Source organism: Trachypithecus francoisi, unplaced genomic scaffold, assembly GCF_009764315.1.
Source record: "Trachypithecus francoisi isolate TF-2019V2 unplaced genomic scaffold, Tfra_2.0 Lachesis_group12, whole genome shotgun sequence".
NCBI lineage: Eukaryota > Metazoa > Chordata > Mammalia > Primates > Cercopithecidae > Trachypithecus > Trachypithecus francoisi.
In genome coordinates, this window is record NW_022681457.1 from 36,326,656 (window position 1) to 36,354,514 (window position 27,859).

The 27,859-nt window shown below is 35.0% G+C and overlaps 1 protein-coding gene across 1 annotated transcript in view; it reads right to left on the bottom strand.

Annotated features, from left to right (window-relative positions):
• ERICH3 (glutamate rich 3) overlaps positions 1 to 27,859 on the bottom strand; it is a 113,962-nt gene that overhangs the window by 17,298 nt on the left and 68,805 nt on the right. Inside the window, 3 exon segments of the mRNA XM_033225317.1 lie at positions 4,093 to 4,542; positions 19,949 to 20,185; positions 27,172 to 27,473. Coding sequence (XP_033081208.1) covers positions 4,093 to 4,542; positions 19,949 to 20,185; positions 27,172 to 27,473 — 989 coding nt within the window.

The window sequence follows — 27,859 nt, forward strand, 5'->3', positions numbered from 1 at the left end:
AAAATAAACATATTAAAATAAGACCATGCCCTGTAATACTGGATTAACACCCAAGAACACTGTCTCATTGTAGCTAGCAATTATAATCTTTTACTTTCTGCTTCACTGTGTACCGTATATCTTTTATTCAATTCATCTGATTTGTTGATGGACTGGACAAAGTTCAATTAAATACAACATACTATAAAACAATGAGAAGGAAAATATCATTTTATGCAATCAGCCTAAAAGGTATGAAGGCAATGGCTTTACTTTACTCATTTATCCATCGCTACTATGATCTCAAGTAAAAACAATTCAAATTAAATTGTGTTAGCTTAGAGTCTATAAAACATTATTAATTGTATGTGATTTTTAGCCCACAGATTTATTCGTAACATAGGTTATTCTTTAACATAATCACAGCTTTTATCCTAACTGAAAAACGATTAAGTACCATACAAATGTGAGACATGGTCGTTTACACATTCTCTCAGCCCTCTTTCATTTCTACCTACAGTTCTAGTCAGGGATCTAAGTAAAATATATACGTGTGCATATTTTGTGATTTTATGTGGAATTTTCTTAGAAATTGTTATTCATACAAAAATTTAAAGACTATTTTTGACTTTTAAATCTATTATTTAAAATATTAACAAATTTATTGAATCATTTCCCTGAGTATTTGTATTTAGAAAACATTAGCCGCCCAACTGTTGTAATTTACTTAGCCTCAGATTTTTGATAGCATTAATCCTTCCACATCATTCTGAATATTATACGTGGTCTTTGTTCTGTTTTACCTGTTAATGTCTTGTGCTTTATATTCCCTGACTCTATATTGCCTAGCTTTCACAACCCTCAAATTTTGTTCCTTTGTGGAAGATGAACAATAGAACAAAACTATGAGTTCTTTAAAATAGGTTTTAAAGAACTATTTAAAGAAAATGTGCAGTTATACAATACTGTGGCAATATAAGAATAACAGATTAGGTGAATATGAAGAAAAGAGAAGTGTGCTTATGTGACAAGACATTCAAGATACAGGGTTAAGTGAAAAAAAGTAAGTCTCAGAACAAAATATATAGTATGTTTCCATCTATATATAAAAATAACATACATGTATGTATCTTTGTAATATATCAATACATATTAATATATCTATATCTATCTACCTACCTATAATTTCTGTAATCATGCACACACAAAAAAATTGCTATCCACCATTGTCCCTGGAGAAAAACAGTAGAGGTTGGGCAAGAAAGACTTTCACTTTCACTTTATTCTTGTCTGTTTTGTAATGTTTAAACTTTTAAACCAAACTTTTGTGAGGAAAAAGTTTATTAAAAACTTTAAAATATCTATAACTTTTGAACAAAAATTATGCTTACTGAAATATATCTTAAAAAATGTTTATAAATTTGAAATAATTTTAGTAATAAGACACTCACTAAAGTACTAATAGCAATAGTGAAAGCAAGAAAAAATGTAAATGTCCAACTATAAGGAAATGGCTAAATTATGAGAAAACCACAGAATGGCATAACATACAGAGGTTAAATATGTTCATAAAGATTAAAGATGTGAAAAATGATCATGGTCTAATGTTAAGATATAAAGCAGGATATATTTTACAAAATATGAAAACAAAACTTTGTAAATCCTAAGTTTACAAATAAAAATCCTGACCAAATGCTAAAAGGGATCTTTTTGTGTGTAATAAACCTATGAGTAATTTTTCAAAATTACTTTTCTCTATTGTCTAAATGTCATTCCATGTGTATTGTTAATAAAAAATTAATAATAGCACATATATTACAGCTTAACAACGATAAACAATCCCAAACCTTGCCATCTTGTGTTGAATCCACCTTAATAAAAAGATAACAAAATGTTTTAAAATTATAGATGTTATCAAGTTAAGAACATGGTTTCCCAATATATTTAAGAAAAGTAATAAACCAATACACTTTTCATTTCACAAACTCAGAGAAAAACAAAATTACTGTTTTCCAGGTGACATGATCATAGTGCCACATTTCTGATATTCTACAGCCTAATTATGACCCTCATTATGTTTATCCTACTTTACAAAAAGATGTCTACTTGCAGAAATTCAGGTAAACAATCTAGTTTTCTGAAGTGAAAATTTAAAAAATGAAAATAATGTTAGTGTTTCTACTGACCTTTAACACCTCTATCTTTTTTATTAGTAGCTTGTCATCTTGTACACATTTTCTAGATGACACCTTATATGTACGAAAATTTCATAATGAAATTCAAGATCAAAGATTTGAATTATTTTATTAAAGGGTTTCAAATATATTGGAGCTAGAATCTTGATTATATATGACAAAAATTCTTTTGAAGATATTCAGGGTCTTTGCATTATAATTCTAGGGCAGGGGTTGATGAATTTTATCTCTAAAGTCCCAGTTTGTAAATTCTTAGGATTTTTTGGGTTATTTAACAATACGAAAATCATTCTTGGCTTTCAGGCTATTTAGAAAACAAGACAAAACAGTAATGGTTCAGATTTGGCCCCGGGCCAAAGTTTGTCAAACTCTGTTCTAAAGTTATTTTTGGTAACTTATTCAAAGGTCATATGCATTGCTATACTCCACTATCTAAAACACCTTTACCCTCCTGTATCCCACCTTCAAAATTGTATTTAACCCTTACAGTCTCTTAAATATGCTCTTCATGAAAACTTTCAAGGTGTCCTTTAACAAACAGGACTTCTCTTCCTTTGAAGCCACATAGCATTTTGTAACTTCTCTATTTTACATAGGACTACTAACCTTTGTCCGGTGGTGTGCCAAGGCTTCCACTCAGCATGTTATGTATAAGGAGAAACCCTCTCTTACACATTTTTATTGACTATGGTGCCTTGTGCATAGTAGAAGATTAATAATATTGGTTGAAGTGATAGATAACTATTCGACATCTTCAATTCCTAGAAGGAGACCTCAGTAGTTTAATAGTAGTTTTTAAGGGCCTAAAAGTAACATAGACACTAAAAATATTCATATGTTGTTAAAATGTAGCTGAATTTTAGTAATATTAAAATGTGAAAACAAATTTTGTCTTAAAATCAAGAAGAATGGCTCCTGCATTGACAGGGGAGACAGATGAGAGAGAGCAACAAAAGGACTGTGAACCAGTTCCAGGGCACAGGAGGTTATGTGACAGGCAAGCGTCAGGCAGGTACAATCCAGCTGTCCACAGGACACCCCTCAGCCCTTTCACTCTGCTCCTCAAGGTGAGAAAAGCATCAGACGTTCCATGTGTCTAAGATCTGGGGCCTGATTATCCAGACACTCCTTACTCTTTCCATGTCAAATGAACAATCTTACACACTCAGGATCCCCAGGGATCAGAAAGTAACTCAGTTTCAGAGAAGAACTCAAAGGAAAGTTTGGAATCTTGTAAGAAAATTTTACACTATTATCTAAATCTAAATTCATATTACACAGACGCGATAGGCAATATTTAGAAGTTCTGGAACAACTCTGCCTGAATTCATATCCTAGGAATGCCTCTTTTAGCTGTGTAATCCTTGGTAACTTATTTAACCTTTGGAAGCCACATTTTATTTTTCATCTGTAAAGAAGAGATGATGATAATAGAATGTAACTTAGAGGGAGATTGGGTTTTTGTGATGTGATGAGTTAATATATAAGTGTTTAGAACCTTGCCTGGAACATAGTAAGCACCTATTAACATTAGCTATATATCTGAAAATCTATATATAGCTAAAAGCAAATAGTATTTCTACTAATAAATAATCTCTAAAAGCCACACACATCCTTGCCTTCAAACACATATTGTGCTTTATTTCATTCTTGAAATGAAATTCCCATAGGAGGGAATTTACTGAAAATAAGAAACAGGCTGGATAGAAATTATCAAGTAATTTTTTAAGTGCAAGAGAAGGCAAACAGCAAACTGAAAATACATATATGATTATGTGACAAAGAGAGACACAGGAAAAATCTTGAATCCCTGAAGCATTATCGCAACAGTATTTCCCAAGCTTTGGCGTAATGCAATGACCAAAATCAGCTTCCATGCATGAGCACGATGGCAGCTCAACTTAACGGCCATACTTACCACCTTCCTCCACCCCAGGGAGACCTGCCTTTTTGTCCTTCACCCGAGCAGTGCTTTCTTCCCAAAGCTTACTCTTATCCTTTTCCTTTTCTTCTGCAGAAACATGTTTCCTGGACTTCTCAGATAAACCCTCTGCAATCCTTTGGGTTCCTTTCTCCGTTCTTTCTTTAAGAACATTCTCAAAGCTTTCCTCTATTGGCATTGGCTTGGCCTCCACATCTGCTTTTGTTATTTCTTGGTCTTCAATTTCAGTTTCTAAGGATTCCTCAATTGGAAGGTGAGACTTTCTTGGCTCATCATTTTCACTCAGCTCCTGAGAAGATGAACTTCTGGCACTTTCCTCTGTGCTGCTGTCAGCGTGGGCTTCCCTGTCCCCCACTGCAGATTCATCCTCACTGTCACTAGAATAAGGGTGACTTCTGGATGAGTCTGATGAAGGAGTTTTCACATCTACAAAATAATACAAGTGATGACATTGTTGTTCTTCCATAAAGCAACTGGTTTAATTGTGAAAATTATGTTAGCAATTAATCATACTAAAAATTTTAAAATATAGTTTAGTACAGACTTGATATCCATTTCCCATATAGTCTACTCAGTGGTCCGCAACCTTTTTTATACCAGGGATTGGTTTCGTGGAAGACAATTTTTCCATGGACTGGGGTTGAGCGGGGATAGTTTTGGGATGATTCAAGTGCATTGCATTTATTGTGCACTTTATTTCTATTATTATTACATTGTAATATATAATGAAGTAATTATACAACTGACAATAATGTAGAATTAGTGGGAGCCCTGAGCTTGTTTTCCTGCATCTAGACAGTCTGATTTGGAGATAATGCGAGACAGTGGCAGACCATCAGGCATTAGATTCTCATAAGGAGCTCACAACCTAGAATCCTGGTATGCACAGTTCACAATAGGGTTTCTGCTCCTATGAGGATCGAATGCTTCCACTGATCTAACAGGAGATGGACCTCGGGCAGTAATGCCAGCAATGGGGAATGGGGAGTGGCTGTAAATACAGATGAAGCTTCGCTGGCTTCCCCACTACTCACCTCCTGCTGTGCAGTCTGGTTCCTAATAGGCCGTGGACCTTGTACCAGTCCATGGCCCAGGGATTAGATCCCTGGTCTAAATCATTGTTAGGATACAGAAAACTTATTGAATTGATGGAATATATGAGTATATAGAAATTTTCAATAGATCACATTTAACTATCAACCATTCCTGATTTTTGTTGTTGTTGTTTTTAGAAAGCCATTTTATTGAAAAACCTTTGTAAATATCTACTTTGTTATAGAAAAAAATGAATAATCCTTTGTCTCTTCAACAGAAGCTTTATTTATTTATTTCCTTCTATCACTACAGTATTCTGTGTGCATGAAACTTAAATTTTTATCTACCATACCATCCACTATCCTAGTATATCTTGGTATCTGGACACAGCAAGATCTGTGTATTTGCCCAGTAAGTAGACAAATATATTTAGGCTACACTTGCATGTGTGTGTGTGCATAGATGGAGATTTTATCTTATTTTGAGCTCTGCAGAAGCAGAAGCTGAGATGAAGATTCATGTGCGAGAAATGTATTAAAGATGTGCTCCAGGAGAACTCTTAAGGGAGTGGGGGAAGCAAGGGAAGGAAGGGCAGAAATCAATCAAGGGAGCTATTTCAAGCCCCATCTCAACCTCAACCTGTTCCCATGGGCACTTCTGAAGTGTAAGCTGTATTAGGATGTAATTTATATTAGGCAGGAGCTGGGCTTTCATACTTTGGAAAAGTCAGACATTGACTATGGGCCTCCCTAGGGGGATGTAAACTCTCTAGCATTTCCAGTCTGAGGGTGAAGCACCTCCAGTAGTCAGGGCAGTCCTCTGAAAAAGGTGAAGGGAGCAGAAGATGGGCAATGGGTGAACAACGTTGGTAAGAGATTCTGGGACATCTAGGCAGTTCGACGACAGGGTGCTGCAGATATGCAGTCTAGAAACTTACGGTAGCCACAACTGGTTTATGTAATACCTAAAAAGGTTTTAACAATTTCCAATAAAGTACCATACACACTGAATCTCAATAAGGAAGCTGAACAGCATAAAAAATCACTGCATACATTGCTATAGGCCAGAGAAATACAATCTTGCTTTTCTAACCAATAGGTCTATGTTTGTAATTGTTTTTTCATAAATATACTTTCAAATAAAATATCCTACATTTAAACGCTGCCTATTTTTTTGTCTTCTCTGTACTCCTCACTGTTTTTTCTGTTTCTTTATTTCTTTCAGTTCCATGTGGCAGCTGCACCAATAGCTGTAGCAGCTAGTGCAGAGTTTAAGAGAAGAAATAACTGTCTTTGCCCTTATCCTCTTCTCTCCAAGCCTCCAGTCCTGCCGGCTCTCCATGACAGGTCTTAGCATTTTAAATATAGTCTCAGAGACATATCAGAGTTTCCACAAAGATTTGAGAGATGCTACACAGCAGTAAAAAACAAACTCAAAAAGCCTTTAAGCAACAGAGCCCCTAAGTCTAATTCCATTTGCTTTTATCTCCTGATACCTTGACAAACACCAGATGACCACTATTTTTCAAATAAATCACACACTCTAGCTACTCATTCTTTATTCTCCATTTTATAAAATCTGGCTATGCCGTGTCCCCGGTAGAAAATGTAGCAGATCAAGGAGAGTTCTTCCCCATCTTATTTGTATCTGTTCAGAAACTTTAGGGTCTCTGAACTCCCCTTTCCCTTCGGAGTCTTATGTTTCTTCTTTAAAAAAGAACATCAGTTCTGATTTATTAGCAGTTTAACCGATGGCTTTCATTAATTACATAGTTAGCTAGGACTCCATGTTATACTCATTCTGAACTCCAAAAATATATCTGTCATCTGAATATGGAAATGATGACTCCTACTTTTGGCTCTGAGAGTTGGTCATATAATTTTTAAAATGAGTGCTCCTTTGCCTTTCTTTAGTAGCTTCCATTAATTGTATTATTTCATTTCAAAGGGCTGAAATATACTCTGGTTCAAGTTTGAGTCAGTCCTTCAGAGAAGAAAGATCAGGAGAATGAATGGCCTCCAAGTGGCCAGGGCACCTGACCTCCCATACAAACTCATTTCAGTTTTCAAATTTCTCCCTAACCTCATGCTATAATTTAGTTTCACTCTCATTTCTTTCTGTCATTTACATACAGAGACACTGGGGTAAGACTTTGCCTATAAAAAAGCTAAAAAAGCTTCAGGGTTATGGAATAGGATTTTCAAAACTAATTTTATTTATTCTCTTAGAAATAAAGCAAATGCTTATATTTAAAAAAAAAAACTTTCAGAGCACATATGTAAATTTGCTTTGTCATTAGGAGGGAAAAATTATCTTGCAAGCATATTGATAAACAGCTATGCCTCCTACCCAATTCCATTTGTTTGTGTATTCCCTTCTGGTAGTGATGCTGTAAGAACCTGCTTTTGCTTGTTTTGGCAAAGAAAAGATCTGCACTCATTGCCTGAGGTCTTGGCCGAAGCCAGCAAGTTTGGTGCCATTGTTCCATGTCCTAAGCAAGATCTTTGACTTTTCTCTTTCCACAGTCAGGAGGTCTCCAGACCCTTCTTCCCTTTTCATGTCATTGGTAACTGTTTCTTTCTTTCTTTTTTGGCATCACTATAATTAAAATCTTGTTTGACACAGCACGAGGTTGAGAGAAAATGACATATTCTTCTGTATGACAAATCCTGATGTCCCAGTCACAGCTCAGCTACTTAATAGTTTCTACTTTGGTTATGCTATTTAACTTATCTAAGCCTCTGTTTTCTTAACTGTAAAATGGGGATAATTCTACTTGTTCTCCTTACAAAATTGTAGAAATTACACGAGAAAAATATTTAATCTAATCAGATGAAATAATTATAGTCTTTTTTCCTCTGTGATGTCATACATGTAGTATATTCTAATAAATTTCTCTCTTGTAGTTTCGTTTTTGTGATATTGAGTGATATCACAGCTACCATGATAAAGATAAAACTAATCATGATTATGTAAACCAAACCATGAAATAGTACTTTACAAACATCTCACTTAATCCTATGGAATAATGATTATCTTCTATTTTGAGATCCAGAAAGAGAGGTCCAAAGAGGTTCAATAGTACCCAATGTCCATTAGCTAGTAAGTAGAAAGTTTTCGTAAATGCTTATTTTGTAACGATACACTGCAATAAAACCAAGACCCTTCTATTTGCTAAAAGACTTTGGGACAGGAAGTACTCACAGCCACGGACCCGCCATTGCTCTTCTTAGCTAACTTTCCACTGTTACCACTCAAGACTGACAGACAGGAAATTGTTCTCTTTCAAAAATCAGAACTCATGACATGTGTAGTCTGTCCTCGCATTTTATCTCTATTGGTCATTATTAATTTTGTCCACCACTCTAGAGCGTAAACTCCATTTAAAATATTCCGAGGCACAGAATATGAATATAAAGCAAAAGCAAAAGCAAAAGGTAGCAATCAAAGTTTTCCCTAGTTTATTTATAACATTGATTATCATGCTATTTTATGAAACTATACATGTTATTCAGTTATTTACAAATAACTATGGAACACTGTGGGGACACTCATAAAAATAGGGTGTGTGTGTGTGTGTGTGCACGCGTGTGTGTATGCTTTGTATGCCAGCAATCCTCATTGTTTATACTTTCTGATTGCTAGCTTGATACGCCTGACCAAGGGCACCGGCCACACACACATCCAAAGTCAACACCAGTCCAGCAAATCCAAGATAAAGTCTGCTCTCCCTCCTCATAACTGAGGTTCTGAGTTGTCCTTCACTTTCCTTCCAACTTACATAGATTCATTTGTCCACTAAATATATATTGAGAACTTCCTATGTGCCAGGCAATGTTCTACAAGAAAACAGAAGCCTTGGTCCTTGTTTCTACCTATAATACACACTCAAAACAGAGATTGACTAATTATCCACCTCTTTTCACATGAGGGCAATAGATCCACTGCACATGTTCATAAAGATATTGGTTCACTCTAACAGTGACTGCGGATAACTCTCTCAGAAACTATTGCCACACTCTTATTGCAATCAGTAGCCAAATTGTCTTAAACCAATGACAAGACCTGACCTCAGTTTTCAATCACTTTCTCACCTGCTAGCAAGGAGCATAATTTTACCACAGTTTAAATTCACCATTTCCTTAATTAGTATCCTGATTTTAACTACTTTGTTTTTGGTTTATTAGCTGAAAGCACATACAGAAACTGCAGTTTAAGTTCACAAACTAAAATGAATAAATTAAATTAAAAATTTAAATGATATCAGTGACATAACCATGGATCCCAACCCAGTGGATCCAATAAGCTTTTCAACTCTAATACCCACCAATTCTCTCCTTCCTATTCCTTAGTGCAAGAGTTCACAGCAAAATCTGCATATGTGCTGATCTTATTTTCTTCAAACTAGCCATGACACATGAATTTATATATCCTACTATTAGTTGTATAAATAGTTCTGTCTTAATGATATAAGTTCATGAAAATCTGTTTATATTATATGTCAGTTCAATCAATATCTTCATGTACAGTAATAGTGAATTAGATAAGTGCTTTATACTCAATAAATATTGTAGGATGAATCTGTGCTTAATGAAACTGAAAGTATAAATTATCAGATTCCAGCCATGAACAGTAACTGGTTTTTAGTCTTAACAGGGAACATATGCCCTCATACTGATAGTTATTATTATCAGTTGAAATGTCTCAAATCGTCAGTGAGATAAGTGTATGTAAGAATACATATTCACAGGTAAATGCAGATATAGTAGGAGGAGAATAAAACAAAATAAAATCTTCTCCATATTTATCTTAAATTTCACTTTCTAAACATTAAAATAAATTATTAAAATATTTATAATACACACAAATCATGTGTCACATTATGCTGCATACATTATTTTCATTCATCTATTGATCTAGTCAATCAGCCCTTCATTCACAAGAGTTCACTGAGTGTCTACGTAATGCCTTTGTTTTCTACAAGGCAGATTCAAATTGTAGAGAAACACTTCATAGTAAAGTACTTTTGTGTGAATTAAAGGATGGTTCTACATTTAAGTATTCACCTGAAGTTATGCCTTCCTACTTCGACAATTGAAAAGTGACTATGGATTGGGGAATTATTACCATTAAGAAACATTTAAGTTTGATTGACCAAGCAAAAAATCACACATATTATAGTCTTTAATCAGACACCAACTATAATATTCCCATAATCCTCTCTGATCCAAGAAGCAGACACGTTACACTGAAGTCCAAGAGTGCATCTCACAGCACATAGAATTTCAACACAGGAGAAGCCTCCACCCTTATACTTCTTTTCAAACCCATATTGAAGCCGAAAGATTAAGGATGAGATTATTAAAATCATAAGTCAATTAAGTAGAATATTAATGTGATTCCGAGACTTCAAAAGTTTATAAGGTTTACTTCTTCAAACAGACTGAAAAATAGCACAAATGAAATTATCTTTCTTACTAGAAAAAAATTACTTCAAGTCTTAATTTCTTTTTTTCATATTCTGGGAGAAGTCTCTTCTCTGTCTCTTTATCTCTACTTTTATCTCAATCTGTGTAATCTTTCTCAAAAGGAGCTAGTCTTTTTTTCATTACTAATTTTTAAATTTATAATTAACAAATAATTCTTTTATATATTTATGAGATACAACGTGATGTTTCAATGCATGTACACACAGTATAATGATCAAATTGGGGTAATTACATATGCATCACTTTAAGCGTTCATCATTTCTTTGTGGCGATAACATTCAAAATCTTTTGGCTATCTTGAAACACATATTACATTGTTATTCGCCATAGTCACCCTACTGTGTAGTAAAATATTAGAACTTATTCTTCCTGTCTAACTGTAACTTTGTACCCGTTGACCTCTTACTCATGGACACTATCATCCAAACTGTCCATAAAAGTATATTCTCAGCCACATGATACGTTTCCCCTCAACCTTATAACATTCATCTATGACAATATATTTTCAACTGGTGAATTAGTGCCTGGGGTTGCCAACACAAATGCAGAGAAAAGGAAGCTGTCGTTCTTTTTAAATGATAGGAAGTCTCACACATCATTCCTAAACCAGGGTCCTCTCTTAGTCAGCTTGCAGCCAGTAGCACTCTATCACTCATGGGCTGCTCAGCACAGTGTATTCATCAAGGCGGGTCGACGCAATTGTTAGCTGGCAGTTCAAATGGGGCCAACTTGTCACAAGAGTGACAGCCTGGGCAATTGTTTGCCCTCTGGGAACAGGTGCAGGCAGGTTCAAATGAAATACATCCAAATACTAACAGCAAGATTCTTAATCATGTCAATAAAAAGGATGTACTGGTGTCTGGGATTCAGTGGTCACATATGCCTCTCACACTTTTGAAAATGAAATGCAGTCTGGCTTTTCAACAGAGTATTCCAAGGAATCCATCATGTCATTATCATTTTTAATACATGCTACTCATTCGCTGGATAAAATCTCTAATGCTGATATTCCACATACTAAAAGGCATGTTTATGCCTTGAATAACACAAAGGCAAGTTATCACAATAAAGGAATGGAAAATAAGAAAGTCTGATAATGGAGTAAAAAAAAAACATAATCAGCAATGAGATTTGATTTCAGAACGGCACTGTTTTGAAATACCAAGCATGCAAAAGAGCCCTTTAAAAGCGTAGCTTAATAATGTCATTAATGAAACAACAAAAGAAAATAGCTAGCCAATTTAAGTTTAGCTCTTAAATTTCCCAATATCCTTGAACCAGCTATATGTTCTTATAGTTTTCATTGCATATCTATTTAAAATATTATATATTCTATATCTATACAATGTTGCAAATTATATAATTTTTCCATTGATAATTTCAATAACCATAAAGCATAAATGTAGCTAGGTATCATGGCACAAACCAAAGCATCTTAGTATTACTGGTGTTAGCATTCAAGTACTTGCTTAATATTTAAAAAACATCCTTCGAGAAATCAGCTATGTCAGAAATATGCAGAAGATTGAAACTAAACCCCTTCCTTATACCATATACAAAAATCAACTCAAGATGTATTAAAGACTTAAAAGTAAAACCCAAAACTATAAAAACTGTACAAGATAACCTAGAAAACACCATTCTGGACATAAAACCTGACAAAGATTTCATGATGAAGACACCAAAAGCAATCGAAATAAAAATTGCCAGGCGTGGTGGCTCGCGCCTGTAATCCCAGCATTTTGGGAGGCCAAGGCGGGTGGATCACGAGGTCAGGAGATGGAGACCATCCTGGCTAACACCGTGAAACCCCATCTCTACTAAAAATGCAAAAACATTAGCCGGGTATGGTGATGTGTGCCTGTAGTCCAGCTACTCGAGGGGCTGAGGCAGGAGAATGGGGTGAACCTGGGAGGCAGAGCTTGCAATGAGCTGAGATCTCACCACTGCACTGCAGCCTGGGCCACAGAGCAAGACTCCATCTCAAAAAAATAAAAAAATAAAAAAATAAAAAAATAAAAAATAATAAACTAAAATGATAAAGGGGACCTAATTAAACTAAAGAGTTTCTGCACATCAAAAGAAACTATCAACAGACTAAACAGACAACCTACAGAACAGGAGGCAATATTTGTGAACTATGCATCTGACAAAAGTCTAATATTGAGAATCAATAAGGAACTTAAGTTTAAAAGAAAAAGATAACTCCATTAAAAAGTGGCCAAAGGACATTCCTTTTTAAAAAAGGAGAAATGCACATGGCCAATAAGCATATGAAAAAATTTTTAACTTCACTAATCATTAGATAAATGCCAAAATCAAAACCACAATGAGATACCATCCCACACTGTCAGAATGACTATTATTAAAAAATCAAAAAATAACAGATGCTGGCAAGGTCGTGGAGAAAAGGGATGCTTATACACTGCTGATGGGAATGTAAATTAGTTCAGCCATTTTGGAAAACAGTTGGTGTTTTTGCAAAGAACTTAAAATACAGTTACCATTTGATCCAGCAAATGCCATTATTGACTACATACCCAAACAAATATAAATTATTCTACCATAAAGACAAATGCATACATATGTCCATTGCAGCACTATTTACAAGAGCAAAGACATGGAATAAATCTAAATGCCATCAACAGTAGACTGGATTTTAAAAAATGTGTTACATATACACTATGGAATACTATAGACCCATAAAAAATACTATGCAGCCATACTATTCCATTACATAGAATACTATGCAGCCATGAGATCATGCCTTTTGCAGCAACATGGATGGAGCTGGAGGCCATTATTCTGAGTTAGCTAACACAGGAACAGAAAACCAAATACTACATATTCTCACTTAAAGTAGGAGCTAAACTTTGCATACATATGGATACAAAGAAGGGAACAATAGATGCTGGGGCCTACTTGAGGGTAGAGAGTGAGAGGAGAGGATCAAAAAACTACCCATTGGCTATTATGTTTATTACCTCGGTTACAAAATAATCTGTACACCAAACCCCCATGACATGCAATTTATCTATATGACAAAACTGCACATGAATGCCTGAACATGAAAGTTTAAAAAAATCAGCTTTGTGAGAAATAAGAAGTACACACAGTCCTAGCTTTTACAGTATAATTAATTTGTGTTACTAACTTGTGTAACAAATTAGAGGGCAAAATTTAACATACCTAAACAATGAGTGAAAACTAAACTATTGAATGATGAGTTTTTATAAAATATAGAGCTCAATAAAGACTGGTGATGTAGATGAGAGTCATGGGAGAAGAGAGAGATGTGCTAGAACTAAGCAAACCATCTTAGAGTAGATAGGGAAGTCCATCCAGGGAGGAAAAAGCTAAAAGTTGATCATAGAAACTGTCCATTTTCTTCATCTTAAAAACAAAATTTAAAAAACACAACAAAGGCTAGAGACTAGGATAAAGTGAAGAGCTCAAGATAAATTTATCTAAAATGCATATTTTAAAGGCAACACAACTCTTTTATCGGGGAGATTTGCTTTAACTTTAGGTAAGTGGGTATTTTCTGATTTTGATTATTTTTTCTCCAAAATGCAGGTTCCAAAGTTGGGTAGCATTTTCATCTTGATTCCACTGCTTTCTAACTGTGTGACTTTAGGAATTACCTAATATCACCATTTCCAAGTTTATTTATTTATAAAATGGTGATAAAAGAAAATTGTCTGCATTTTAAGGTTGTTTGAGGTAACTGAGATAATTCACATAAAATATTTAGCACAGGGCTTAACACTTTAAATAGTCTCAATAAAGAGTGCCTAGTATGTGACCTACTGCATTATCAATTATAAGATACTTTTCCAAACATAGGATTCCAATTAGTTATATGCAAACAGTGTTCAATGTTAAAGCTTATCTATTGCTGTCAGTTACTCAATAATTACAGGTCTAAATGATTAAAGCTTTCCTTCCAAGGAAGAACCCAGAACTGCCTATTTTTTCTCTGTTTGAGCATAAAAAATTATTCTGTTTTAGAAAAATCTATTTGATTCCAGAAAGCAAGATGATTATACAGGACAAAATGTACCCCCAATTACAAGATATCCAAAGAGTGTACTGAATCTTTATGAAATCAACAACTTGATAATTTCCCACCAGTACTAAAGAAATAAATAATTAAGAGTCCTTTGTGTTTTGAACTAGTTATATGAATATGCAAACATATTTTCACTGTTTTTCCAGGTTCAAGACACTTGGATAATTTCTTCAAAATTATTGACTTAGATTATATCATTTTTCCAAAAAAAATTTAACTTTCTCTATATCATATAGGATTATAAGCCTAACTCTAATATTAATATTCAAATTGACAAAAGAGCTTATGTACTAGTCACATTTAATCTAAGAAACATAAAATATATGTATTAAGATCCTTCAAAACCTTAAAAAAAAAAAAAAACAGACAAAGAGGGACATAAAAAGAAAATTTCATTGCCTGACCATTGGTCTTGAGTAGTTCTTTCAACATAATAAAAATAATGGCAAATGTTGTTTTAAAATTTACTGATAATTAACATCATTCTTATTTTGCCCATTGTACTTTATTCTTTACCTTGACTGTCAGGAAGCCTGGGATTAAATTTTTAGCTCAAGCCTAGTCACAGTCCCATCTCTGGCACTTGCAAAACTATCTTCTCTTTTCGCCTAATAATTTATGTTCTTTATTCTATTGCCTTGTATGTGTGTGCATAAAATTTTAGAATAGGATTGCTTGAATTCTTTTTTGAAAAGAGTAGAACTGTAAGCTAAATATTTGCTCTTGTGATTACTTAATTTACTTTTATTTTATATTATCCTAATATACTTCTCAAATTCATAATTTTGAGATTTTATACCAAAAAAATTTCAGAGGTAAAAACAATGGGAAAATAATAACCAGTTAACATCCTGATGACAGTATCAAATCTACACACGTCAACTAATCTGGAATGCAAATGGGCTAAATGTCCCAGTTAAAAGACACAGAATGGCAAGCTAGATAACGAACCAAGACCTATTGCTATGCTGTTTTCAAGAGACCCGTCTCACATGCAGTGACACACATAGGCTCAAAATAAAGGGATGGAGAAAAATCTACCAAGCAAATAGAAAACAGAAAAAAGCAGTGGCTCCAATTCTAGTTCCAAACAAAACAGACTTTAAACCAACACAGATTAAAAAAAAAAAAACAGACAAAGAGGGACATGACATAATGGTAAAGGATTCAATTCAACAAGAAGATCTAACTATCCTAAATATGTATGCCCCCAACACAGGAGCACCCAGATCCATAAAGTAAAGCAAGTTCTTAGAGACCTTTAAAGAGACCTAGACTCCCACATAATAATAATGTGGAGGTAACTGTGCAATGGTGCCAGTGTGGTGTTAAAGTCTCTCACTTATACTTTAACACCACACTGGCAATATTACACAGATCATTGAGATAGAACATTAACAAAGATATTCAGGACCTGAACTCAGCACTGGTTGAAATAGAACTTGTAGACTACTACAGAATTCTCCACCCAAAAACAACAGAATATACATTCTTCTTATTGCCATATGGCACATACTCTAAAATCAATCACATTATCAGAAGTAAAACATTCCTCAGCAAATGAAAAAGAACTGAAATCATAAAAAAAAATCTCTCAGACCACAGCACAATCAAATTAGAAATCAAACTAAGAAATGTACTCAAAACCATATAATTACATGGAAATTGAATAATTTGCCCCAGAATGACATTTGAGTAGAGAATAAAGACACAACATAGTAGAATCTCTGGAACACAGCTAAGGAGAGTATTGAGAGGGAAATTGATAGCACTAAATGCCCACATCAAGAAGTTAGAAAGATCTCAAGTTAATAACCTAACATCACAACTAAAAGAACTAGAGAACCATCAGCAAACAAATCTCTAAGCTAGCAGAAGACAACAGATAATCAAAATCAGGCCTGAACTGAAAGAAATTGAGACATGAAAGATAATTCAAAAGATCAACAAATTCTGGAGCTAGTTTCTTTTAGTTAATAAAACAGACCACTAGTTAGACTAATGAAAAAGAAGACAAGATTCAAATAAACACAATCAGAAACTACGAGGGGGATATTATTACCACTGACCCCACAGAAACACAAACAACTATCAGAGAATAATATGAACACCTCTATGCACATAAACTAGAAAATCTAGAAGAAATGGATAAATTCCTGGACACACACCCTCTCAAGAATGAACCAGGAAGAAAATGAATCCCTGAAAAGACCAATAATAAGCTCTGAAATTGAGTTAGTAATAGCCTATCAATCAAAAAAACCAAGGACTAGATGGATTTATAACTGATTTCGACTAGATGTGTAAAGAACTGCTGGTACCATTCCTACTGAAACTATTCCAAAAATTTCAAGGACGCGGGACTCCTCCCTAACTCATTCTCTGAGGCCAGCATCATCCTGATACCAAAACCTGACAGACACAACATCAAAAAGGAAACTTCAGGCCAATATTCTTGATGAACATCAATGCAAAGATCCTCAGCCAAATACTGGCAAATCAAATCCAGCAGCACACCAAAAAGCTTATTCACCATGATCAAGTAGGCTGTATACCTGGGATGCAATGTTGGTTTGACATATGCAAATCAATAAATGTGATTCATCACATAAGTGGAATTAAAGACAAAACCCACATGATTATCCTAATAGATGCAGAAAAGGTTTTTGATAAAATTCAATACCCCTTCATGTTAGAAATTCTCAATGAGCTAGGTATTGAAGGAACATAACTCAAAATAATAAGAGCCATCTTTGACAAACTCACAGCCATCATCACACTGATTGTGCACATGCTGGAAGCATTCCCCTTGAAAACCAGCACAAGATAAGGATGCCTTATCTCACCATTCCTATTCAACATAGTATTGGAAGCCCCACCCAGGGCAATCAGGCAAGAGAAAGAAATAAAGGGCATCCAAATAGGAAGAGAGGAAGTCAAACTATCCCTGTTTGGCAGACAACATGACCCTATATCTAGAAAACCTCACAGTCTTGGACCAAAAGCCCCTTAGGCTGATAAATAACTTCAGCAAAGTCTCACAATACAAAATCAATGTGCAAAAATCACTAACATTCCTATACAACAACACTCAAGCCAAGAGTCAGATCAAAAATGCAGTCCCATTCACAATTGCCACAAAAATAAAATAAAATAAAATGCCTAGGAATACAGTTAACCAGGGAGGTGAAAGATCTTTACAAGGAGAACCACAAAACTTTGCTCAAGGAAATCAAAGATGATAAAAACAAATGAAAAAACATTCCATGCTCATGGATACGAAGAATCAATATTATTTAAATGGCCATACTTCCCAAAACAGTTTTTTATACATTCAATGGTGTTTCTATTAAACTAACATTGAGATTTTTCACAGAACTAGAAAAACCTATTTTAAAATTCATATGGAACCAAAAAAGAGTCAGACATTTTGCCTCATCTCCTGTATCTATCTTCTGAACATCTGTTGAGTTTCCAAACTCCTAACCTTTAGTGAGAACATTGTTTATTATGCCGTAGTCTGCCACTGGTGTTTCGATCCTCTCCAACATTCTCTACTCCTCTTGTATTTTCTTTTCTAACTTAGGATTTTTAATTTCTCTTTCTTTTACCATGAAAGTCTACTGATTGCTGTTTTCTACATATTTTCTTATATGTAGCTTTCTCTCTTTCTCCCATCTTACCTATTATTAAAATTATACTTTCTTGTATTTCTGAAATGCTGAGGTATGTGTGAAAATGATTGATTCAACTTATGCTAAAGGTGAAATTTAGTATTATTTATTACATGAATTTTATGGTCTTGCATTGAAAAGAATCTTTACCTCAAGTCATTTAAAAAAACTCACAAATTTCATAGGGATTAAGTATCTGAATCAAAATTAAACAATGAAAATTGATGAAAATTTGGGAATGTGTCCCTAACCTTTGGATTAGGAGAAGGCTTTTTAATTAGAAAAGAAACTGATAAACAATAACAAACAAGATTAATAGATTAGAGTAATAAAAATCAAAAAGTTCTGAATGACCAAATATTAATGAAATAAAAAAAATTAAATGAAAGCATGATAGCATGTGATAAACTATGCCTAATAAAGAGCCCCTCAATAACCATAATATCCAATAGAAAAATGGGTAAAGCAAGCAATATATTCACAGAAAAGGAAATATAAATGGACAATGAATATTAGGAAAGATGCTCAACCTACCAGAAGTTAGGGTAATAAAAACTAAAACAAGAAGCTAGTATTTTTTTGCCCATAAGATTAACATAAATAAGATTAATAAAATCCACTGAGTGGGTGTATCACAAAACAGGCTTTCTCTTATATCCTTGTTAGGAATGTGAATTATATGACCTTTTCAGAAAGCAGTCTGCCAGGATTTACTAAAATTAAACATAAGCAAATACTTAAGGAAATATGGCCTAAAGATACAGAAATATCAGTACACAAAACAGTAAATTGGCATACCATAAACATTCATATTGCTATTAGCAATAATAAGTTATTCATACATGTATTGACTTCTTGGGATACTTAATATATGTGCATAGGTAAACTAAAAAAAACAGTTTCAAGAGTAACATGAATTATATGTTCACATATTTATAAAAAATTACATAAATCTTGGTATGTAAGTTTATGTAAGTGGAAAGATACACTGAACTGTGGAAATAGGAAATTTTTAACTTTTTCCTTCCAAACAATTTGTTACATTTGCGATGTAATTGGAACACTGATAGGATACGGCTATAGTCATAAATGTCCTTTTTAAGATTCCTTTACATTCTAAAATAGTTACAGACACATTTGTTTTACGCCCTCTTTCATTAGATTTTTGAAGCTGCATTAATAAAGTACGAAGGTAACAAATTACCTCACGCTCTCAAAAGTGGGAGCTAAATGATGAGAACACATGGACACATAGCGGGGAGCAACAAACACTGGGGCCTGCTGAAGGGTGGAGCATGGGAGGAGAAAGAGGATCAGGAAAAATAACTAATGTGTGCTAGGTTTAATACCTAGGTGATGAAATAATGTGTACAACGAACCCCCATGACATAAGTTTATCTGTGTAACAAACCTTCTCATGTACCCCTTATTTAAAAGTTAAATATATATATATATATATTCAAGAGAAAAAAAGAGGATTATTTCATTAAATAGAAAACAAAGAAAAATAGTACACACACTCAATAAACAGCCTATGTTACATGATAAGCTGAACAACTCGCCTTGTTTATCCTCTTCCAGTTCACTCTCAGAGCATCCATCATTCTCATCTTTCACATTGTTATGGGCATCTGGTGCCTTCTGTGATGAGGTTTCATTCTCTTTTTCAGGGTCTAAATTATCTCTTTTATCATCCAAAGGTGACTGTGGTCTTCCATTCATTTGAACATCGGCCTGTCCTTCTTCATTAGCTTTTTCACCTTGTTTCTCCTCATCTACTTCAAAATCTTCTTCGTACTCTGAAAAAAGAAAATCTCCACTATAAGAATGAAAATAGAACCCCTTATCTTAACCTATTTCTCTCTAATGAGAACTTTGACTCCATTATCCTCTCTTCTCTAAGCCTTTCTTTGCTTCTTCTCTTTCGTTCAATTAGTGAACATGGAAAACTAACAGCAAATGATCAAAGATTCCTACATACACAAGAGCACAAAAGAAATGAAGCTCCAAATGACAAGGCTGAAACTTAATAAAAGTTCATTTACAAATGAACATCATCATCTAAAATAACCAAAATGGAAAGAGAAGAACTTGATACAAAACAATAAATTAGAAATAAATTAAAAATGAAGAGAACAGGATTATAATAATGAAAGTTAATTTGGAGATCCAGTGAAGTCATATTTCATATGAAAAGTGTTCAAAATATTTGGATATCAACTTAATGAATAGTGAAGTGGAAAAATTCAATTAATCAAGTCCAAAGGCCCTGAGAAGTAACACTGTGAATAGCACATTCTTTAAGAAACAAATGGACATCAAGAAAAGGCATTATGAAGCATTCTATATGTAGGCCAGAACTGAAATCATATGCCTTCTTCATTTCAACAATAAATGAAATAATTACATTTCAATGACAAAAATTTATACAAAATAGAATATTCCTGTCACAGTCACATATTTGCTTTATTCCCTGCAGAGGTGCAAAAAATCTGTAGCAGGAAAAGGAAATTGTCACATCAGATAAACTCCAGCTGTCCCTCGTGGTTATAATTTTTCACCTTTCATATTTAATTGTTCCCCCTTTTCTTCCACGAAAAACTAAAAATCTTGAAGTGACAACATGCCAAGGATAGAGAGCAAAAGGATCTCATGCAGAACCAATTAAGCAAATAAACAATTATCCTTAAAATAAAAATTACCATGAAAATAAAGGTTTCTCAATGTTGTGTGTTTTAGTTATTAGCTATTCTGGCTTCTCTGTCAGTGCAGGGGTGGCCCTCTCGGGTAATTTACTTGAGAGCTGTCCACCCAGAGAAAGAAACTTAATCTAGAAATGTATGCCCTGTGCATATGCAGAAAGCTCTGTAAATACAGAGAATGAGGGAGACAGAAGGGGAAAAGTGAAATCAAAACCTGTAACAAAGAAAATTAGATAATCACAAAAATGTTTCCACAAAAGAGATTTAATACATTTAAATACAAAATATGAATATCAGTAAACCAAAATTGTAAAATAAGCAAGAAGATAAAGAATTTGCTTTATATTGCTAGACACAAACAGAAAATACTAATAAAAACGAGCAAATATTTTGATCCAAGTATTACCGGCCAAGTTATAGGATAATTCCCAAGTTATAGGATAACCCTGTTAACTATCAATCAATAAGCCTATTTTTTGAGAATCTTCTATGTTTAAGAGGATAAAACTGCAAGATAGAAGACACTACAATAAGACATTCCCTGCCATGAAGGACTCTCCAATTTTTATTGAGGGAATAAGATGTAGGTACACAAGAAACACTGTACTCACTTTATAGTAGTTTTTAATATGTGATCCTCAGTAATGTGTTTTTCAACACAACTGGGCTGGATTGCTATGGATTTTTTTTTTTTTTTTTTTTTTTGAGAGGGAGTCTCGCTCTGTCGCCCAGGCTGGAGTGCTGTGGCCGGATCTCGGCTCACTGCAAGCTCCGCCTCCCGGGTTCACGCCATTCTCCTGCCTCAGCCTCCCGAGCAGCTGGGACTACAGGCGCCCACCACCTCGCCCGGCTAGTTTTTTGTATTTTTTAGTAGAGACGGGGTTTCACCGTGTTAGCCAGGATGGTCTCGATCTCCTGACCTCGTGATCCACCCGACTCGGCCTCCCAAAGTGCTGGGATTACAGGCTTGAGCCACCGCGCCCGGCCTGCTATGGATTTTTATATAGGACATATAATTAATTGTGTGAAGTAGTGTCAAGTAAGCAGAATGGAATGAAAAGAGAGCGGAAAGTCATTTTAGGGTCTCAAGGAAGACTTCCCAAAAGAGAAAGGTGAGATTAGCTGCAGAATACACATACATATATCACACTACAGGTGTTTGCTACTGATCATAAGATAAGCAGAGGGCCAGAGAGAATATGAATGGATTGCTGTAATTCCATCCGTAGTGTTACATAGTAGTGAAATGTGAGGGTTTGGGAATCAGGCATTCATGTGCCCAAGACCCAGTTAAAACACTTACTAACTATGTGACCTTGAGCAATTTGTCTTTAAGCTTCAGTTTCTCCATCTGTAACATGGGTAATACAATGCTGTGGTGAGGATCGAGAGCAATAATCCCTGAAACATGCTTAGCACAGTGCCATGAAAAGCAGGTGGATAATAAATTTTATGGATTAGTACTAATAGTCCTTGTGATTGCGTAGCGAAGGGAGTAGATTATAGAACAGGAGAAATCACAAATGATATGTACTCCTTTGACAGAAACACACTTTAGTCGAGGCACCTGACTAAAATCAGGCAGTACAAGTGCCCGCAATTAGGACACAATTACAATTATATAATTGAAGCACAGCACAAAAGTGAAGGAACATGAAGTGAACCACAAGAACAGTCCCGGCATCATATTTTGTGTTTTCTCTCAAATATAAAGTCAAGGCTGCCCTGGTTTTATTCTATCCCTGCTATCATCACATTTAAATATTAGCTTTCTATTAACCACAAGCCTTCCATTGGCATTATAGCTCAAAGCACACCACCTTTGTGCCATCTACTCACGTTTTTGATATGAATAAAACAGTGGCATGCTTTCTAAAACCTTTTACATAATTTCTTCTGTTCTCTCCATCCCATTTGCCTTCTTCTAGAGAATTTAATTAGCTTGTTGTTTACCATCCCCACTAATGAGGACGTGAGTCAACACCAGGTCAACATCAATCTAGCCACAACCTAATCTTGCTGACCTCGATTCAAACTTCTTGCTGCCCTTACATCAGCGACTATTATGCAGAGAGCTGAACCCTTGCTGCTGTGGCTGCGTTTTTAAAAACGGAAATGGACATTTAAAGTCCATTAACTAGTCAACACGGAAGAGAGACTCCAGGAAAAACTTTATCATAGGTATCATGAGTATAAAGTACATCACTCATGGCACTAGTTATGTTGGTTTAAGAAAAAAAAAAAAGAAAATGAAAAGCTTCCACTGAACATGACTTCCATAAACCACCATGTCTTCAAAGTTAAAACACATGAAAACACATCTTATTTGTTAATACCTCTGTGATTACTATTGCTACAGATATATTAAAATTCTCATGCCAAGATAAGACAAAGACTAGAAGAGATTGTGAAGAATGGTGAGCTGGTAAAACTGTTCTAAGTGAAATCTTTTGTAAAAGATTCACTATATTCAGTAGTAATCCCACATGAGGTCTAGCGCTATAACAGCCCTGTAATTAATCTCTTGGATTCCTGAAACACTTGGGCAGCAAAAATGTGAGGTGGGGAAGAAGATACCTAGAAGTTGTCCCTTTCTCGAAGCCAGCCCTTCCACAGGTCACCCCAACCCATGGTTATTGTGCCCCCTAACCAGGCTTTGTCTCCTGAGAATGAGGGACACACAGGCAGTTCTCCCTTTCTGATACTTTGGACACACTATCACAACCATGTAGTGGGTAGGCTAACTTGTAATAGAAGGTTGTACAGTGTTTGAAAGACTGAGCTTTGGAATTAGACAAACCTGGGTGCAAATTCTTGTTCTGCTACTTTCTTTTTGTGTATCTAAGCCTCAATTTCCCAGCCTGTAAAATTGAAGTAATAATACCTACCATGTTGAATGGTGAGGATAAAATGAGATTGTGTGTGCACAGTGCCTAGTTCAGTGCTCAGTGCTTGGTACTTTTATTATTGTTGTTACTACTGCTTTACGTATAAGTATATACAGGCATACCTATATACACGTGTAAGTATATACAAGCATACCTATACCCCTGAATGTATACCTATATATATTCAATATACAGGTATACCTCAGGGATATTGCAGGTTGAGTTCCAGGTCATTGCAAAAAAGATAGTCACATAAACTTTTTGGTTTCCTACTGCATCCAAAATTATGTTCCTACTATGCTACGGTCTATTGAGTACCCAACAGCTTTATATTATATTATTATAAAAAAATGTATACACCTTAACTAAAATCACTTTATTGATAAAAGATGCTAACAATCATCTGAGCCTTAGCTGGTCATTGTCTTTTTGCTGGTGGAGGTTATTCCCTTGATGTTAATGGTTCCTGACTGATCAGGGTGGTGGTTGCTGAAGGCTGGGGTGGCTGCGGAAATTTATTAAAATAAGACAACAATAAAGTTTGCGACATCTATTGACTCTTGCTTTCATGAAGATTTATCTGTAGCATGCAATGCTGTTTAATAGCATTTACTCACAGTAAAACCTCTTTCAAAATTGGGCTCCATCCTCTCAAATCCTGCCACTCCTTTATCAACTAATACATTTTATATATATTCTAAATTCTTTGTTGTCATTTCAACAATGTTCACAGCATCTTCAAGAAGAGTAAATTCCATCTCAGGAAACTTCTTTCTCTGTTCATCCCTAAGAAGCAACTCCTTATCTATTCAAGTTTTATCATGAGATTACAACAATTCAATCTCATCTTAGGCCCCACTTCTAATTCTCTTGCTATTTCTACCACATCTGCAATTACTCCCTCCACCAAAGTCTTGAGCTCCTCAAAGTCACCCATAAGGGCTAAAATCACCTTCTTTCAAACTCCTGTTCATGTTGATATTTTTACCTCCTTCCATGAATCATGAATGTTCTTAATGGTGTCTAGAATTGTGAATCCTTTCCAGAAAGGTTCCAACTGAATTTGCCCTGATCCATCAGAGGAATCTCTATCTATGGCAGTTATAGCCCTATAAAATATATTCTCTAAGATCTGAAATTACTTCTTGATCCATAAGGATAATAACAGAATGGATGGTGTGTTAGCAGGCATGAAAACAACATTATCGCACTACACATCTTCATCAAAGTTCTTGAGTGACCAGGTACATTGTCAATGAGTGGTAATATGTTGAAAGAAATCTTTTTTCCTGAGCAATAGGTCTCAACAGTGGGCTGAAAATACTCCACAAACCATGCTGTAAGTAGATGTGCTGTCATCCAGGCTTTGTTTGTTTCATTTATAGAGCAGAAGCAGATAAAATTTAGCATACGGCTTAAGGGCCCTAGGATTTTTTGAATGCTAAATGAGCATTGGCTTCATCATGAAATCACCAGCTGCATTGGCCGCTAAAAGAAGAGTCAGCCTATCCTTTGAAGCTTTGAAATCAGGTGTTGACTTCTCCTCTCTAGCTATGAAAGTCCTAGATGGCATATTTTTCGATGTAAGGCTGTTTCATCTACACTGAAGACCTACTGTTTAATGTAGCTACATTTATAAATGATCTTAGCTAGTCTTCTGGATAAAATTGCAGCAGCTCCTACATCAGCACTTGCCACTTCACCTCACACTTTTATGCTATGGAGATGGCTTCTTTCTTTAACCCTCATGAACCAACCTCTGCTAGCTTCATACTTCTCTTCTGCAGCTTCTTCACCTCGCTCGGCCTTCATAGAATTGAAGAGAGTTAGGGCCTTGCTCTGACTTAGTCTTCGGCTTATGAGAATGTTGTGGCTAGTTAGATCTTCTATCAAGACCACTAAACTCTCTATATATCAGCAATAAAGATTTCTTTTTTATCATGCACATGTTCACTTGAAGTAGCACTCTTAACTTCCTTCAGGAACTTTACTTTTGTATTCACAACTTGGCTAACTGTTTGGCACAAGTGGCCTAGCTTTTAGCATATCTTGCCTTTAATATGCCTTCCTCACTAAGCTTAATCAATTCTTTTGATTTAAAGTGAAAGACATGAGACTCTTCCTTTCACTTGAACATCTAGAGTATATTGTATAGGGTTATTAATTAACCTAATTTCAATACTATTGTGTGTTAGGAAACAGAGAAGACCAAGGAGAGGGGAGAGACTGGAGAACAACTGGTCAGTGGAGCAGTCAGAACATTGATTAAGTTGACGTTCTTACAGGGTACAGCTCATGGCATCCCAAAACAATTGCAATGGTAACAACACAGATCGCTGACCACAGATCACCATGACAGATATCAAAATAATGAAAAAGTTAGAAATATTGACAAAATGTGACACAGAGATGAGGTGAGCACATGCTGTTGGAAAAATGATGCTGATAAACTTTGATGCAGGGTTGCCACAAACTTTTAATTTATAAAAAGTGCTATATTTGCAAAGCCTGTGCAATAAAGTGAGCACAATAAAATGAGACATGCCTGCATATGTATGCGTGTATGTATATATATGAATGTGCATGTATGCATGTGTGTGGGGGTGGGGTGGGTGTATGTGTATGGAGAGAGGGAGACAGAGAAGCAGGGGAAGGCAGGAGAGAGGAAGAAGGAGAGAACAGAGAATAAAGAAGAAAGCGAAAAACAGTAGACAGATAGGTTCTACAACCCTAAGCCTATAGCCAACTGTTTTTAGTTATGGAATACTCTATCACCGTATAATTATATAGGTTGTACCTACCTGGTGTCAAAGCAATTCATCAATTTCATGAAAAACAGTACTTGCAAAAACTTTTAAAATAGGTAAAATTCTATTTGGTCAAAATGCAGAAGTCAATAGAGTCAATAGAGTCTCTAACTCATATTGACATATACTCTATTCTCCCTCCTCATCTCTGCAGCAAGAACCTTTAACCTTTCGGGGATTAGGTCTGCCCACCTCTAAGGTAGGTGACAAAGGACTCCATACAAAATAGCAGAGGAAGGAGGTCAGGGACGCCCCACAGTAACAGAGCTGCCTAAAGTCCACAGCTGGGTAACATTTAATGGGTATTTTTGAAAATTTTGATAATCACACTTCAAAGACAAATGAAACAGCCGCAGCAACAAGAAAAGAAACTTGTGTTGTTGATTACCATATTTTAAAGTATTTTCCTGGTCATCTTCCCAGACATCTTGTCCTGGTTTTCCTTTACTTGTCATTTCCTCCACAGCAGTTATAACTTCTTTGAGCCCTGTTTTTATTTCTTGAGCTGAAAATTTGGCTGAGACAGAGGTTTGGTTCTTCTTGATCTCATTTCTTTTTGGTATCACATACTCCCTCTCTTGCCTCACTTTCCCCTCAGCCTTCTTCAGTTCCTCTCCTTTCTCAGTGCTCTTTTCTTTCCTAGATTTTGGCAAAGATGTTTTTTTGTCAAGGCCCATTGCAATAATGCACCTATGAAAAATATTAACAAACAGGAAGTGTTTGTTAACTCTTATAGACAGCACAATGGAACCTCAAAACTTTTGAAAGCAACTTATCTCTTATACTAGTAAAAAAGATACAAAAATATTTTGATTATAGTATACACTAATAAAAACAATTAAAAAACTAATTAAAAATAAACTATTCTTTTTTGATACTAAACTATTGTAAACAAACACAACAAATTCTTAATAATATTATCCAAAATAATAAACAAAATAAAATAAAACATCAACCAAGAACTATAGTTTCAAACTAAAATCTGTGCCTTCAAGAATATTTTTGGTCCTAAACAATAACATGTATCATAGATACAGAAATATAGATGGGTATATAATTTTACATACATAAAAATA